The 16112-nt window shown below is 43.5% G+C and overlaps 1 protein-coding gene across 5 annotated transcripts in view; it reads left to right on the forward strand.

Moving 5' to 3' along the window:
* The first annotated feature begins 4240 nt into the window (after positions 1-4240).
* FAM131B (family with sequence similarity 131 member B) overlaps positions 4241-16112 on the forward strand; it is a 35523-nt gene continuing 23651 nt past the window's right edge. For all 5 annotated transcript variants that reach the window (XR_014572474.1, XR_014572475.1, XR_014572476.1 and 2 more), the window contains exon 1: positions 4241-4736. Coding sequence is in view for 2 of the 5 variants with exons in the window: in XM_083799126.1 (XP_083655252.1) it covers positions 4709-4736 (28 nt within the window). In the remaining 3 variants the exon portion in view is untranslated. The remainder of the gene's footprint in view (positions 4737-16112) is intronic.

Consider the following 16112-nt stretch of genomic DNA (forward strand, 5'->3'; position numbering starts at 1 on the left):
ACATTTGCTTGGATGCGGATGTAGGTATGCATGAGCTTATATTGCAATATGTAATGCAAACATTACATGTGTAATGATTACATGATATCCTGTGTCTATACCTCAACCTATTGTTCCTTCTAATCTTCAGTTGATTCACACAGCCTCAAATATTTTCCCAGCTTGAAAGGACCCAGACTTCCATTTATGTCAGGTATCGTACACCCCTCTCAGGATCTGAATTATACTGGTGCTTCTTTTTTCATTTTTTGAACCCCATAAGAAGCCTTTTTGTTTGTTTCCTGCACTGAAGGAGCTCTGAGCGAGAAAGGATGGTATGAGTCATTTTGTTATCTCATTTCCTTTTCAGTCCACATGAAAATCCTATCAGTAGCTAATACAGCTTGATGTAGAATTAACTCTTGTGGTATCTACTCCATTACTTCTGTGAAGCAATTACAGAGATCTCTGCCAGAAGAAGCATTTACTGGGGTATCCATGCTGTCAGTGGCAGAAGGCCAGCAGAGAAGCATATTGGAGCAACAGTTCCTGAAGGGCAATTCCTGTCTATATAGATCTAATACAGACACTATTTTTGTAAACATTTCCCACTCAAGAAGTTTGTAGGCCTCTGAACATTTTTCACAGCTGAATGCACATCTTGCAAGAAGCATGTATGAAGTTACTCCATATCTTTCTGTGATATAAGTTGGTCATGACACAGAATTTTAAGTAAGGATTTAAAAAAGGATCAGAGAAGGAAAGTGAGCAATCATTTTTCAGCCTTTTCATGGGAAGATTAGATGTGGTTGCCAGTGAGATGGGAATTCATGTCAGGTTGAATGACAGAGAGAAGGAAAATATTTTGAATTATTTTGAGGTGGGCAATGTTTAGTTAAAAGTGGAACATTAGGTGGCAAGATTCATATATATATATATATTTCATTTGAACTAGTTTAAATGGCAGCTAAGGGAGAAGATAGGGGCACATTATTTATTGTAATATAATCTGAATCCCTGATAACTAATTAATGAAATTAATACATTGATTAAGCAGGTATGACAGTGACAATAGCTCTGTATTTTATAAACAGTATTTCTCAGGAAGACGCTGTTCCAGTATTTATAATTTACAAGATCATTATATTATATTTATACAGGGCTATAGGGAACACATAGAAAAGTAGGTTGAATAGAAACAATTCATCAATGGCTTATAGGAAGATAAACAATGCTTAAGAGGCATGTCTTAAAAAGCAAACAAAAAATAATTAACAAACAATTAACTGGAATAAGTTAGACTAGCCCAGAAGCTCTGCTTTGCAAACAGGAGTTCCCCAGGGCAACAACTGACATGACAGCTAGAATACAGCCATGTTCCTCCTTCTGTGTTGCCCAGTTTGCCTCTTATAACAGGGTATATGGAGGGGGAGGTCTTCAGCTCTACAAGAAACAGAGGGGCAGTTTCCTCCCAGTTTTGTGTCATCAGCAAACTTGCTGAGGGCATGTTCTACTCCATAATCTAAATCATTAATGGAGACGTTAAACAGGACTGGACCCAGTATTGCCCCCTGGGGTACTCTGGTAGTTACTGGCAACCAGTCAGACTTTGCGCCATTGACTACTACCCTCCGGTCCGACCCCTTCAGCCCATCCTCAACCCACCTGTTTTTCTCTCTAGATGCTTAAATACGTCCCCATCTACGAACCCTGTGTGAACACTTACATTTATGAAGACCTTTCAGATCAGCATTTAAATCAGCACTACACAAAACATATTTTGCATACGCTTTCCCACAAATTATAGCATTGTGGCATTAGGTTATTTCAGACAGCTATGCAGCAGGCTAGTAGTTCTGTGGAGCGAAAGAATATACACACTGGCACAATTTTGTGGGAGTAGTGGATATTTACCACCCTTGGAAGGGAGAGTTCCTCCTCTTTTCCAGGTCTTTCTCTGCTCTGCTTGCCTGACACTTACCTTGTAGCAGTGTAAGTGCTTGCCAGATCCCTATGTAATCTACTACCACACTAAAGCAGCAGAAAACAAATCCATCAAGAACTGGAAAGCTGATTTTCAGGCAGGGTAAGCGCTAGGACTTGCTCACCTGCCTGTGGAATCACAGCCTGAGGCAGAAGTCAGAACAGATTGATGTAGATTTTATTGTAGCTTAATGAAAGGAAAGCCAAATGCACGCTTATTAGGACCTGGGGTATGACACTGAGCTTGAGACAAAGTGATAGACAAGTTAAAGTGTTAAGCCCAGGGAATAAAATAAGGAGAGTCAATGTGACTTACCTGAAACTTTTACTGAAAAAGAACCAGTGCAGAGATCTCTCTCAGTACAGAAAGGAGGTTTGCGGAATAACAGTTTTATATTGGGGGTGGAGAGAAGGGGATTAAAATTAAAACATGAAACAGAATAAAGACTTAAGAAATTGCCCACAGCTGTATTAGCAATACATCTCTATGCAAGGGTAAGACTGCAAAAGCTGTTTGGTGGGGTCTGTGGTAAACCTGCTCAGGACAGCTATCCTGATCAATCATAGAATAATTAAGGTTGGAAAAGACCTCCATGAGACTATAGAGGACAACAGTTGGCTGGACAGTCACTAATTTAGAAAACATTTCTCTTAGAGAAGCCTTGTGTCTTAATATACCAGTTTTCCCATTTCAATTTTCTTTCATTTCCCCTATTCTTGCATTTACACCTGGAAATCAATATGGATCTCCTCTTCAGGGAGGCTAAAAGACCTCTGGGTAGCATGGAGTTTCACAAGATCTATGGTTTCCCAGCATTTTTAAAACTTAGTTTTCAAGAGTTTGGACACATCAGGAAAATGTCTTTATTGAGTCATCCAAAACAATTCCAAGAAAGTTGACAGGTTTGGAAATATACGGAGGAGGGAGGAGAAAAATAGGGAAAGAATTCTAACTGGAGAAATTTCATCCTCAGTGAAGATATAATGTGCTGTATCCAGTGAAGAACATTAAAGCACCAGACCGTACTCTCATTGGCCTCAGGCACCCAGACAGGAAGAGACTGCAATCTCTTACAATCCAGGAGTGTCACATTCACCATACTTAGTAAATCTTCAGTACCATGGAGTAGGGGAAAAGAAATAATAGCTGCTTATATTCAGACATTGGCACTTTTTTTTTCACTTTTTTTTTAAATTCCTTTTTTTTTTTTTTTTTTACTGCACATGTCCTTTCTATTTAACTTTTACTTTGTAAATTGACTTTGTAGAGTTCCTTCTCTGAAGAGGCCCATGCAAAAACATATTCTCCCTAAATGAAATATGAAGCCCTTCCCCCCCCCCCCCCCCTTTTCTTTCCTTCTCTTTCTTTAGGCTTAGTGTAAGCTCTGTGTGGGAGAATGAACTGTTCCCCATTACTGCTGTTAATCGGGGCTGTTGGGAGTGACTTCTCAGTGATGTAGACAAAGAAATGAATCTCTCAAAGATGAGAACAAAATGATCCATTTGGGATCAGCAAAACTCAATTTGCTTTTAAAAGAGACTGGTGGAATGAAGCTGGAGTGATCAGGGAGGCTTTGGTGATGAAGGAAGCACAAAGCAACTGGGAGAAACCATGAGCGTTTCAGAGCGTGCAGTTGGAAGGCACAGACTAGGGAGGGTCAGTGGTGCTGGGGAGGCGGGCCAGGGCGACACTGCCTGCTGTTATCAGGTGAATGCGAATTTGGGTTGTGAAAGGAGCCGACCTAACATCTTCATCTAACGTTCATCTTCACCACATCTGAGATGTGCCCCCCCCCCCACCACGCTAGCAGGGAGCATAAAGGAAAAGCCTCCACGATCTTCCACAGGGCTGAGCCTGCCTCTTTCACCGTTTCGCAGAGGGCTGGGAAGCGGGTACCGCTGCTGCGCATCCGCGCCTGCACACCCAGAGCCCTCCAGGGAGCCGCGAGCGAACCAGGCCCATCCCCGAGGGTCCGGCCGCCGCCGCCGGCCGCCAGGGGGGCATCCTTTAATTGAATCAAACCTGCAAGTGTAGTTACCGGGAAACCACGGCGAACCGCCGAGGGCCCGTCCTGCCGCCTCCATCCACCCCCCCGGCATCTCCGCGCCCCTCGCTTCTTCTTCCGGGGACGCTGCCGCTCCCCTGTCCGCCCCCCCCGACCGCCGCTCACCTGCGCCGGACGCTGCCCTGGCAGCCAGGAGGGGCCCCGCGCCGCCCGCCCCGGTGCGGCCAGGCCCCGGCCCCGCCCCGCCCCGCTCCGCCCCGCCGGCCCGGTGCCGCTCTCCGCGGGGTGGACGCGCGGCCGCCCCCCGGCCCGGCTCGGCCCGGCTCGGCCCGGCCCGGCTCGGCTCGGCCCGGCCCTGCCTCCACGGTCCGGCAGCCAATCGGTGCGGCGCTGCCGGGCCGGGGCTGTTTACCCAATCCGTCGGGGAGCCGCCGGGGGGAGCGGGCGGAGGGGCGGCACGGCGGAGGCAGGCACGCGGCGGAGGCAGGGGCGCAGCCGCGGCGAGGGATCGGCACGGGAAGCGGAGCCGGGGCAGATGACAGCCTGGCCGGCGGAGTCCCCCCCAGCCTGCGTCTCCCCGGCGGGGCCAGCCCGCGCTCGCACCTGACCATGACCCCGCGCCGGTCCCGGCTGGGCCGCCCCGGCGTTTGCCGCTGAAGGGACCGGCTGCTCTCCGACCTCCCCCGCTGCCTTCCTCCTCCGCCTCCTGGCTGCCGAGGCTGCCGCCTCTTCCCGGAGTGATGGGCTGCATCGGATCCCGCACCGTGGGTGAGGAAGGCGTTGGCGGGGACGGCGCTAGAGGATGCTCGGGCGGTCGCAGCCTCCCCCCCCCCCCCCCCAATCCCCCCCCCCCGTTATAACCGAGCGACGGTGGGACGCGGGTCGCCCTTCGCAGCTCCCATCCTTGCCGCCGAGGGCCCGCTCAACGCCATTAGCTGCGCACGACGGCCCCCCGCTTCCCCCTAGCCCCCGAGGGGCGAGAGGCGCCGCCGGCCGCTGGCCTAGGTGCTGGGAGCGGGGTGAGCCCGGGGCTGGGGGGGCGGCGGGGGGCATCTCCCCGGTCACCCCCGGAGGAAGGTCGCGGAGCGTGTGGGGGCGGTGCGGTGCCCCCCGGGGGGCGGTGGGGGAACGCGGGGCGTGCCTCCCGACGCGGGATCGGGCTGCCGGCGGCTGCCTCCCTTGCACGGCAGCGGTTTCTTGTTATCCGAGTGTACGTAACACTGCATGATCTGCACGTCTTCTCTCCCCCCCTTCCCCCTACGGAGACTTCAGCGGAGAACAGCAAACAAAACGGAATCCCTCCCTTCCTCCTTGCAGAGCCATGGCGAGGGGACACAGTGGGAGGAATAGCGTATTTCCACCCAGCCACGCTTATTTTTCAGGAGAGAATCCCAAGCCCTTAGGCTATGTAAACCTAGCTCTCTCTTCCTACACGCATGTGAATACCAAAAAAATCCGTGGATCTCTAAATGCAGATCTCTAGATAAAAGCAGTGTCCAGTGGCACACTTTCCTCCCCACAGGAAAATTTCTTTCTGTGCAAACCACATCTAAAGACATCAGATAGATGCATAGAGACATGCCATTCAAGTCAACAAAACAGTCTCGGAGACAAAAACAGCTCATTTGATGGAAGACCTCAAGGCTTTCCATGAAGCACACGGGCACTGTGACATAAGTGGGAAAATGAAACCTTTGAGAGCAAGCAAATTGAACCAGATCCCCAAAATAAATCTGAGGGACTCTGTCAAAGCCTGGTGCTCTGACACTTGGATCAGTAGGAGGGCCTTTTGTGAGCACTTCAAGGGGGGCCATATACTCCCGTAGAAGCAAACTTTAAACTAGAAACTACAGTTTCTACCTTGGGATTTAATTCCCACATCTAGCTTATGTTTCTTGCCAGTTGGATGTCCTCATGACATGAAGAAATCTTTTATGTTTTCTGTAATGTTCACATGGCAAAGTTCACTGTTAAGATTTTTCAAAATCACCTGGGTCTGTATGCTGTAATGTGTCAAAACATGTACTGCTTCCCTTTCTTGCCTTTCCTATATCCTCTACCTGTACACACTGCCAAGGGTATTATTATCCTCTTAGCCAACAAATAATCTATACCACTTTTAACAGTGCACGTTGTACAGGTAGCTTTAATTCTTGGTCCCTCTCCCCACAACACTCTTCAAATAAATAATTAACACATCTGGTAGCATCCACTCAACTTCAGAATGACACGCAGCTTTCATACTTAACCGTGAAGGTATTTGTTCCTGTGTGTGCCAGCATTTTTACGATCTCTGACCTGGTATCTGTTACAAAAAGGCAGTATAACTAACCTATTTCAAGCATCATTCATATATATACATCATAGATACACATTCATATATATCTTGTTAGAGTCCTAGAGGTTGGACTGGGTGCAGGCTGGATCTTTGGATTTTACTTGGACTCCCCCACCTAGGCAGATTTGTTCAAAACAATTCTTATTTGACAGACTAGATTTTTCACTCCAGGCTTCTTGGAGTTATTGAGTAGATGCTTCAGACCTGTTTTAGGAAAACAGTGTTTTTATGTGCCAAGTCTGAACTCTAGGATATAGTTGGAAACTAATGCCCTAGCATGAGTAGAACTTTATTTTTGTTGTATGGTGTAACTGGTTAGATTTTTGCAGAACTAGTTTAATATACAGGCTCTGTATTGCCTTTCCAAGACCATGGAGATCCCAGAGGCAGGAGAAGGATGGTACACTTTTGTTGGCTATACCTTGGAATTTGCATGTAGCAGATTTAGAATTCAGAATTAGTGCTAGAAAGCTCATAATCAGTCACATTTAGTTTATTCACCACATGGGGAACAATGAAGGATTGTGTCCTGAGCTTGCTCTGGACCTTCTTCCATTCCAGTTTTAAGCAAACCACATGATTTCTCCATCTCCTGCAGGGACATATTATTATGATCTAGCTAGATGTCATAGTTTGCACATTTAGTGATGTGCAACTTCACATTTTCTTTCCTAAATATGAGTTTTCCTGTTATTTCTTCCTGGGAAAAGTAATTGAGAGGTTCATAACAGAGCAGTTCCATACATGTAAGACTGAAGTGGAAGTTGTATAACATCTTTCAGTCTTATAGGGGACACCAGAAATCACAATGGTGATGATCAGATTTGGATTCCCTAAAGTATGAGAAAAGTTGAAAAGTGATCTTAAAGGCTAAGTGGATACCCATTCACCTTCTCCACAGGTGCAGCCACTCACACACCAATGTCATACATGTGCTTTCTGTTACATGGCGTTATATCAATTACACAACAATCCAGAGCCCTTTTAAGCATCACAGTTGACTTCTGCTTCTGATATATGCCTCTGATATTCTGCTTCTGATACTGCCTAGAGGTCAGGTCTGTATATTGGTGATAATTACTCACTCCAACATAGTTCCCAGAGAGCTGCCTAGTGACTCTCATGATAGCCGGGACTTAATTTCGGTATATGTAAAAAAAGCTTTTCACTGAGGTTCCTGGACAGTTAAAGTTGCAAAATCCAGCTGGAAACTTGTAGATATTTGAGTTCCAACTACATGCAAAGATCAGCTTGATTATTTTTAGTAACTGAATCAGATAAATGTAGGATATTTCAGACCTGAATGTCTGAATGTATTCCAATTCAATTCTGAATGCATTGCAAGTGTACCTTTGACCATAGTTTAGACATAAAAAAATTGATTGTTCTGACTAGGGTGACAAGATCTCTCTTATTTCCTTGAATAGATTTAAATGAATGGAAAGCTCAAGCCTATTATGCTCAAGAATACTCTCTGTTTTGCCCAGTGGTGTTTCTAATTTCTCTGATGTCTTTGTGCAAAAGCCTGCAACAAGCATGTTTTGTGAAGTGACGTGAAATGGTGGAAAACTATTTCAAGAAATCAAAAACTAATAGTGCTTTTGGAGCGTGTGTGTGGGGAGAAAATAGAGATGCTCACACTGGATATCAGAAAAACTCCTTGACCGTGAAGAGTGTCAAGCATTGGAACAGGTTTCCCAGATAGGTTGTGCAGTGTCCATTCTTTGAGGTTTTCAAGACCAGATTGGGTAAAGCTCTGAGTAACCTGGCCTAACCTCATAGCTGACTCTGCTTTAAGCAGGAGTTTGGACCTCAAGAGATGCCTTCTCATTGGAATTATCCCATGATCCTATGTTTAAGACCTAAAGCCTGGAGTGGGTGACTTTCTCAATCAGATTTGATCCAGTGCTTCAGTCACGTGCTGTCAGAGGACTGCAAGCTTCTACCTATTGTTAATACATTCCTACTATACTTTTCCCACCCATCACTGCTTTCCTTTAGCTGCTTAGAATACTATGTGACACAGACTCCCTCACCTCACTATAATAAGCCCAGCTGTCGGCTGAAGTCCTCTCAATGTTTGCTTAGTGTGGCGTTGTGCAAAAAAGCACCTCAAGTGTTAGCTGGTTTAGGCTCATGCACAGAGCATCAATCACTGTGTAGACCATGCACATTGGAAAAGCTAGTGCTCTTAATTTGTCAGTCTCTGGGTCAAATCTGACCTGCAAAATCTAGCTAGCTAGTTTGCTGCACTTCCCTCTGTATGGAATGATCAGTATACTGTCAGAGGGAGAAGCAATGCAGGTGCTAGTAAGGTTGAAGAAGCCTACACTTTCAACATCGCTTTCTCACTGGCTGTGCTACACAAAGTGCAAACGAGTGGCTCATAGCATCCACGGTAGGAGAAATGGAGCCAAAGACCACACACTTCCAATCCATCTACTTTAGATTCAGCAGAGTGGGAGCATGATAAGAGACTGACAAGAGTGGGGGTAAGCAGCTGGGGGAATTAGTGAACACCCCCTTCATTTTCCTCCTCGTTCATCCCCCAACAGATCTGAAGGTTGTGTGGAGTGAGATCTGGTGTGGCAAGTGTAGTGTATAAAGTACATATCAAGGACAGCCAGTGTCTGATTCCTTCCTCCTTCCCCTTCAACATACAAGTAATCCAGTGAAAAGAAATAAAGAGAGCGAAAAGTCTAGGAGAGCAAAAGGTGATGCAGAAGGAAACTGAGTCATGACATCAGGGCAAAATGTATTTGATTACTTGCATGCAAACAGGTGTAAGGAGCACAGGGCTCTGTGTAGAAACCTCTATTTCATGGGCAATGTGGTAAAAAGGGTGGGAATACACGAAGAAGGGCATCTGGGTATCTTGTTATCATAGCCAGGGGAGAAAAAAACAGAAAAGGGGACAAAGAAACGCCTTTCCTACCAGATCAGACTGCTTCGTGCTTGGTCTCACTTCATTACTCCTACTTCTTCTCAGTCTAACCTTTCTTCTTTTGAGCAATTCTCAATTTGATCACTTTAAAAAGTCAATCAAAGAGCTCTGTGATAAGAGCTGATTTCTGCCAATAAGGATCTGAACAGAGACTCTGCCCCTGACCTAGCAGCCAGTTGTCATGACGTGTCTACAAAACGATCACCTCTGAGACCTCTATCTCTCTTGTCAGGTTTAAGTTAGTGGTTTCAAAGTTGTTGGGTAAGAGCTAACAAAGAGGCCAGTTGCATAAGACTAGTTTTCTAAGAAAAGCATTTTAAAGAAGAAGTGTAAATTATATTTATCAGCAACAGTCATTAGTATAGGTAAACTGTATTCAGCATGTTGCTGATTGTCCTAAAACTTTTTTTTTTTTTTTTTTTCCCTGTGGACAGTACTACTGATGTGATCTTGAGGAATAGAACTGAAGGAAAACATACTGAGTCTGCTAACTCTTAGAGGCAGTAAGTTGGGAGAATCATGAGAGAAATTGCAAAGGAGCTGATGGGAAAATTGAAGTAACGAATTGTCTTGGGAGAGCTGGGAGTCAGTGACTTCTATAGACTGATGTGTATTGAAACAGAAAAAGTGATCTGATCAATGCATATTTTTTGCCTGTTTTCTTGGGGGGAAGTAGGAGAAAAATAGTTTTCAGCTCATTTAATAAGTATATATTTTTCAACAACAAACAGCAATGATGTCAGACTGATACTTAAAATAGCTAGTTCTAGATAACTTGCACTCAAGAGTTCTTAAGGAGTTGGATAAGAAGTCAGAACTGTAGTTTTTTTTTTTTCTTTTTTTCTCCAGTAGATACTTATTTTGTCAATCTGATATAATTCCCAATAAAATATTAGGACAACATGACAGACAGACAAGAATGGCTTTATTCGAAACAGATCCCATCAAGCTGACTTTATATCATGACTTCTATGAGACTCCCTGCAGTCAAATACTCCAATGATAGAAGTAACTTCACCTATAATCATAGTAATAAATCTAAAATACTAGATTGGTAAAAGATAAAACAACGATCAGTTAGCAACCAACTTAGTACCACATGATTCTTTTACTAATATTACATAAATGTGTTACATATGGTGCATCAAAATAGCAACAAAGAATCAGTTTTGAAAAAGTTGTGTTTCTTATGTGATTCTACGTTTCTCAATATAGTTGTCAGTACCCTGTGATTTAACACAGAAATCTAAAATATTGATAAACTTCACAGAATCTAAAAAGGTTGGATGAATTGCCAAAAATAAAAATACAAATGAAAAGGATAAATTACTGATATGGAACAGTTTAGTTCATTTGTATTATCTTGACTAACAGTGTGCATTTGTCTGACTAAATATGAGTTCATACATCTATTGACAGAGCGTGAATAATACGTACAGAACCAGAGCTCTATGTTAGAAAGCAGTCACACTGAAAAAAGATTAGAGATGTCTGAACAGATAATCAGTAGATCAACAGCTTCTATTGTGATGCTGCAGCCAAAGAAGCTAATGTGGTTCTTTGATCTATGAAGAGCTGAATATTGAACAGAAGAGAGAAAGTTATATTTTCTCTGTATTTGGCATTTTTGAAAAAAAAATCTAATTTTATTATTCTCACTTTGAGAAGTGCTGCAAAACTAAAGAATCGTCAGAAAATAAATATGTGAACCATGAATAAAAACTTAGGGGGGTAACTTGATGACAGTTTTTAAGTGTGTGAATGAAGAATAAGCATCAGAACAATCTGAGTCTTCAACCTAGCAGAGAACGTTTAAGATGCAATGGAAAGATAGTGGACACATCTGGACTGGAACTAAAGCAAAAAATCAAATGGTAAAAATACTTAACTATTGGAATAATTTACCAAGAATTGTGCTGAGTTCTCAGTCACCTAAACACATAAAAATAAAGATTGTTCTAAAAATTTTTTACTGTATTTCAAGTGCAGAAATGGAAAATATAATTAACAAAGGGAATACGTTTAGCCTCATTTACTTTAAGGAGGTCAGATTAGATACAGGGATGTTTCTTTGTGAGTTTAAGCTACAAGTTCTCAAATCCATGAGTGTGCTAGACTTATGAAAGGACACATAGTTTCTTTATCCTGGGAAGATGAGTTCCTAGCTGCAGAGGCTGATCAGACATATTTTATGGGGAAAGCTGCAGTGCAAAAACTCTTAGCTGAAGCGGAGAAAGTAATTTGGTGATCCAAATGGCTAGCATATGGATTAATGTTCCAGACCTAAATAGGGAAAAATAGTTTTAGGGATTACACTACTAGCCACTTACTGTCACTGGTCAGGTTGTTGACAGGAAACAGTGAAAGCTACAGGAAGATCAAAGAGGCTGTCAAAGCAGTAAACTTAGCAGTAACATGGACTTCAGTTAACCCTACGTGTAACCTGGTAAGAAATCTGAATGCAATGCAAAAATTAAATATTTGCTCTAGAAGCCAGTCAAAGAGCCTGTAAAAGTCAAGTAACTTGCCTTGTGCAATGATCAGGATTTAGTGCATAATGTTATTACTAAAGAGGCTTTAGGTGACTCAGAGAGATTAAGACCATAACAAAAAACAAGCAAACAAATTAAAAAAAATAAATCAAATAATACATATTTGCATCTGGTTGTTGTGGTGGAATTTATGGAGGTTTATCCTCTGGAATCTTTCCATGCTGAGGATACCTCAGGAGATCAACTTCAAATTGAAGCCTTGGTGAATATGGTTGTAAAGTAGGTAGACAAAAGAATAACAAGTCTTGGAGGAATTTGACTCTGAAAAAAGTGAAGTACTGATTGTGGTATGTAACGTCTTATAATTACTTTAGTACAAGAAGATTGGAAGTTAGGTGATGTGATGCCTGTTTTTAAACAGATTTTGAGATGTGGGACACTATAGGCTAGTCAACAAGATATGCATGCCAGGCAAGCTAATAAATGTTGCTCTAAACAACAGTACTAGTGCATGCATGGACAAGTAAGATATACTAAGGAAGAACTAATGCTACTGTTGTTGAGGCAAAACATGCCTTGTATGTCTTAGAAGGCCTCAACAAGCAATACATGTCTTAGAAAGCGTAAACAAAGGAGATCCAGTGGCTATAGTCTACTTGAATTTCCAAAGCGCATTTGTAAGGGCTGTTAAAGACAGCCTTTCTGCTGTTGGATCAAAGGAAAGTTCCTAAAATTATTAAGTAGCTGGGTAAAAATAGTAAAAAAAAAAAAAAAGAGAGAGATTAGCAAGAAATGGCCAGTTTTCACAGGGATCTTTTTCAGATGTGCATATCCATGAATGGTGAGAAAAAGGGGGCAAATAATGAGATAACAAAGTACCATAAAGACGGTAAATTATTTGGGGAAGCAATCAAAGCTGAGTGCAGAGATTTACAAAAGGATGTCACAATATTGAATGATTAGGGGTTAAAATTATGGGTGAAATTTGTTGTAGATGAATGTAAACTGATGCACAATAAAACAATTCTAGTGTTACATTAGCAATGTTGAAGGTTCTGAGTTGACTATTTCCATTCCAAAAGGAGATCTTTAAGTTATAATAGATAACTTCATTCTTAGTAGCAATGACAATGACAATCAAATGTTAATAATTAGGAAAAAAAATAGAGAATAAAATGACAAACAGCATTATACTACTATGTGTAAGTCCATGCTGTGCTCATATTTTGAATACCATGTGTTGTTTTTGATTGTTCAGTCCTGTTTCAGAAAGGATGTATTTGAACTGGAAAAGATTCAGAAAAAGGCAGCAAAGACAATCAAGGTATGGTGTGGCTTATGTTTAGGGAGCCATATAAATAGATAGGGATTTCTCAAGCCTGGAAAAGAGATGATTAGGGCAAGTTACGACAGGTGTCTATAAAATCATGAATTTTCTCTAAAATATGAATAAAATGGAGAAAAAAACCAGAGAAGAATATTTTATTATTCTTTTTAAAGACAGATACTAGACATCAAATGTAACCAAAGTGGCAAGTTTCAAACAACTAAGAGCTAGCATTTTTCACAAAATGTATACTTAAACTGAAGAACTCTTGGCATAGGGTGCTATGGGTACAAAAAGATTTATTTGGTTTAGAAAGTGAACAGATTAATAGAAGAAAACTCCTTTAAAGGTGACTAAACACTGAGACAAAATCTCTGTTTCAGGAACTACTGGAGGTATAAATTGCTTGGAAATTAGGAGAAGTATTCTAGGAAAATATCACTACTGTTTCCCCTTTTCTTGTATTATTTCTTATATATCCACTCCCATCTGAGGGACAAGGTGATTGATACTCGTACCAAACAATTACTAAATGCTTAATTGCACCCCCTACCCCCCCATCAAAATAAAAAAAAAAAAAAGACAGTCCAGGAAAGAAACCAGGAGGAATAAAAAGACAATTGTTGGTGGCAAATAAAAAAAAAAAAGAGAAATAAAAAAGAACAGAGTAAAGACTAACAGACTAAAAACAGAAAAATATAGAACCAGAGAGGAGCAATGAGTAGAGCTCTTCTGTACTTCCATGGTATACAGGGACTAGTGGATGCTTCCTAGTGATGCCCTGCCTAGAAAAAGGGAATAGAAATAGGACTTCTAGTTGTTGGGATCCTGGGTTTTCCTCCTCCTGCAGCTGCAGGAGCTGTTTCTTGATGAGAAACAGAGGAAAGTTGATTAAGAAGGATCAGAATTTATTATGGCTTGGGATGGGAGCCGTACAACAAATTTGTTAAGAAGAGTATCCAGAATCTAAATAACAAGTTCTGGAGGAGTCCAAAGACATGCCTGATATACACTGGTGCCAGTCTGTCTCTCATTGCAGAAGAGACAGGAGGCGGGGGATCCTGTGAATTATGTGCTTGATGGAAGGTGTTCCATCTGATGTTCCAAGTGGGCCATAGAATTAGACAGACTAGAAACTAGCTACTGGGGTTTCTCACCCTCTCCTGACAAGGAGTTGTCCTACAACCATGTATCTGGATGGGATGTGACAGTAAGGAAGTGGAACAGTTGATGCATGAATGCATAGAAGTCTTCTCAAGGGAGGTCATCTGGTTTTCAAAGCCTACCAGAATGGTGTGTGGGCTGGATGGGGAGTCACGGGCCAAGGCCTCAGAAGGAGCTCGATGGAGGTAGGTGTTGGAGGGGGCTACCCTCCTGTGGGACTTGCCTGAGGTAGGAGATGGTGATATAATCTGGGTGTTTGACACTGCATACCAGGCAAACAGTGTGGGGTTCACCCAGTCTCACTGACCATAGACCCAGTGCTCCCCAGTTTTGCTGATGCTGCAGGAGCCACGCTTCTATGCAGTGAGGAGGTTTCTGCCTGCACGTGGAGGTGGGTTTTATGAAGCAGGGGCTCAACAAAGACATTCCTCCTTGTTGGTCATCATGAGGGACTTGATTGCACCAGAGAGCTTCTGGGTTCTGGGGACGGCCTTGTAAAAGTCAAGAAGGTCTTGCAAGAGGCCTCTTGTATCAGTGGTGTAGAATGACAGACATCTCAGTTATATACCAGCAAGTTCTGTAGACAGAACTACGGTCCCTAGGTTACAGGGAAGCACTCCGCTGCCTGGCTCCCCTTCCCTCCTTGAACAGGGACCTCACTGATGAAGATGAGGTTGTTGTCTGCCATGGCAAGGGTCAGCTGCATCTTCTTCCTAGAGCAGTTAGTCTTCAGCAGTTAGCAAAGGTAGCAGCTTGTTCCCCCACTGGCCAAGGATACTAGATTCAGTGCTAACTGGAGTGACTGAAGATGCAAAGATGGGGGGAACCATTCCGAGATCCTGTAGATGGGGCTGTCACAGAGGAATGACAGCAATGGCCTTGTTCACCTCAGCCAGCTGTGGCCAGCTCTGCCCTCTTGGCTGTCTTTGAGGGTCTAGCTGTGACCTGAAGTGGCCTCCTCTGGAAGCGATCTGTCTCCTCTTAAGGGATGGGAGATGTCAGGCCCACAGAGATGCTTTCCATATGCTTTTCCAGGCATTAAAGCACAGAGGAAGGTGGCATGAAAGGAAATGATTTTTCCCTCTAAACAACTCTCTTCCTCCCTGTGTGGGATTCCCCACAGCTAGGGTGGGTATCTGCTTATGTTGTGACCACTTCCATTTCTCACTGGCCAGTGATCCATTTCTGGGCCAGAAAGCAGCCAATGCAGAAGTGTCCCAGGCTCTGCAGGGAAAGCCCTAAATGTCCCTGGAGGAGTTGTGGATGTACAAGAAGATTTCTGATGTTAAATGATAAAAGATTCTGCAGCTCTCCATCATGCCATTTACAGCCACCAGCATCTGGATGGATCACTGGCAGAGGGAGATATCCTTTGCAGGAAAGGGCTGATGAGAAACACCAGCTTCTTCAGGGCAAAGAATAGGAGGGTGAGGAGAGCAGCATTGGGAGGAGGGGAGAGACAAAGTTAAGATCACCTCTACACCCAGGATTTACAGAAGTTTGAGGAGGAAGGAGAACCTCCAACTGAAGTCCTTTGCCTGTTGCCTCCCACAGAGTGGCTTCTGTTGGCGGAAAGAAAATCTGCTATGCTTTGGTGGCCATTGTCATGGCATGACTGCCTCTAGCAACTCCCACGCTTTGTTTTGGCAGGAGAGAGTGGTGAGAGGGAGGCAGCAGTCTTTATGCCTCCTGTCTGTAGAAGGAAGTGGTTCTGACCAATACAGCTGTTCCAAAATGAGGTGGTTGATGAGGACTGTGGCTAAGTGTGTGGTGGCTGTGGTGGAGAAGGATGTAGCCACCTGGCTGCATACTTTGGAGTTTCCAAAGCTGAGCAGGGACAGGTAGGGAGAAAGGAGCCTGAAACTGTTAGGTGGCAGCT

Source organism: Anser anser, assembly GCF_964211835.1.
Source record: "Anser anser genome assembly, chromosome: 1".
In the NCBI taxonomy this organism is placed as follows: Eukaryota; Metazoa; Chordata; class Aves; order Anseriformes; family Anatidae; genus Anser; species Anser anser.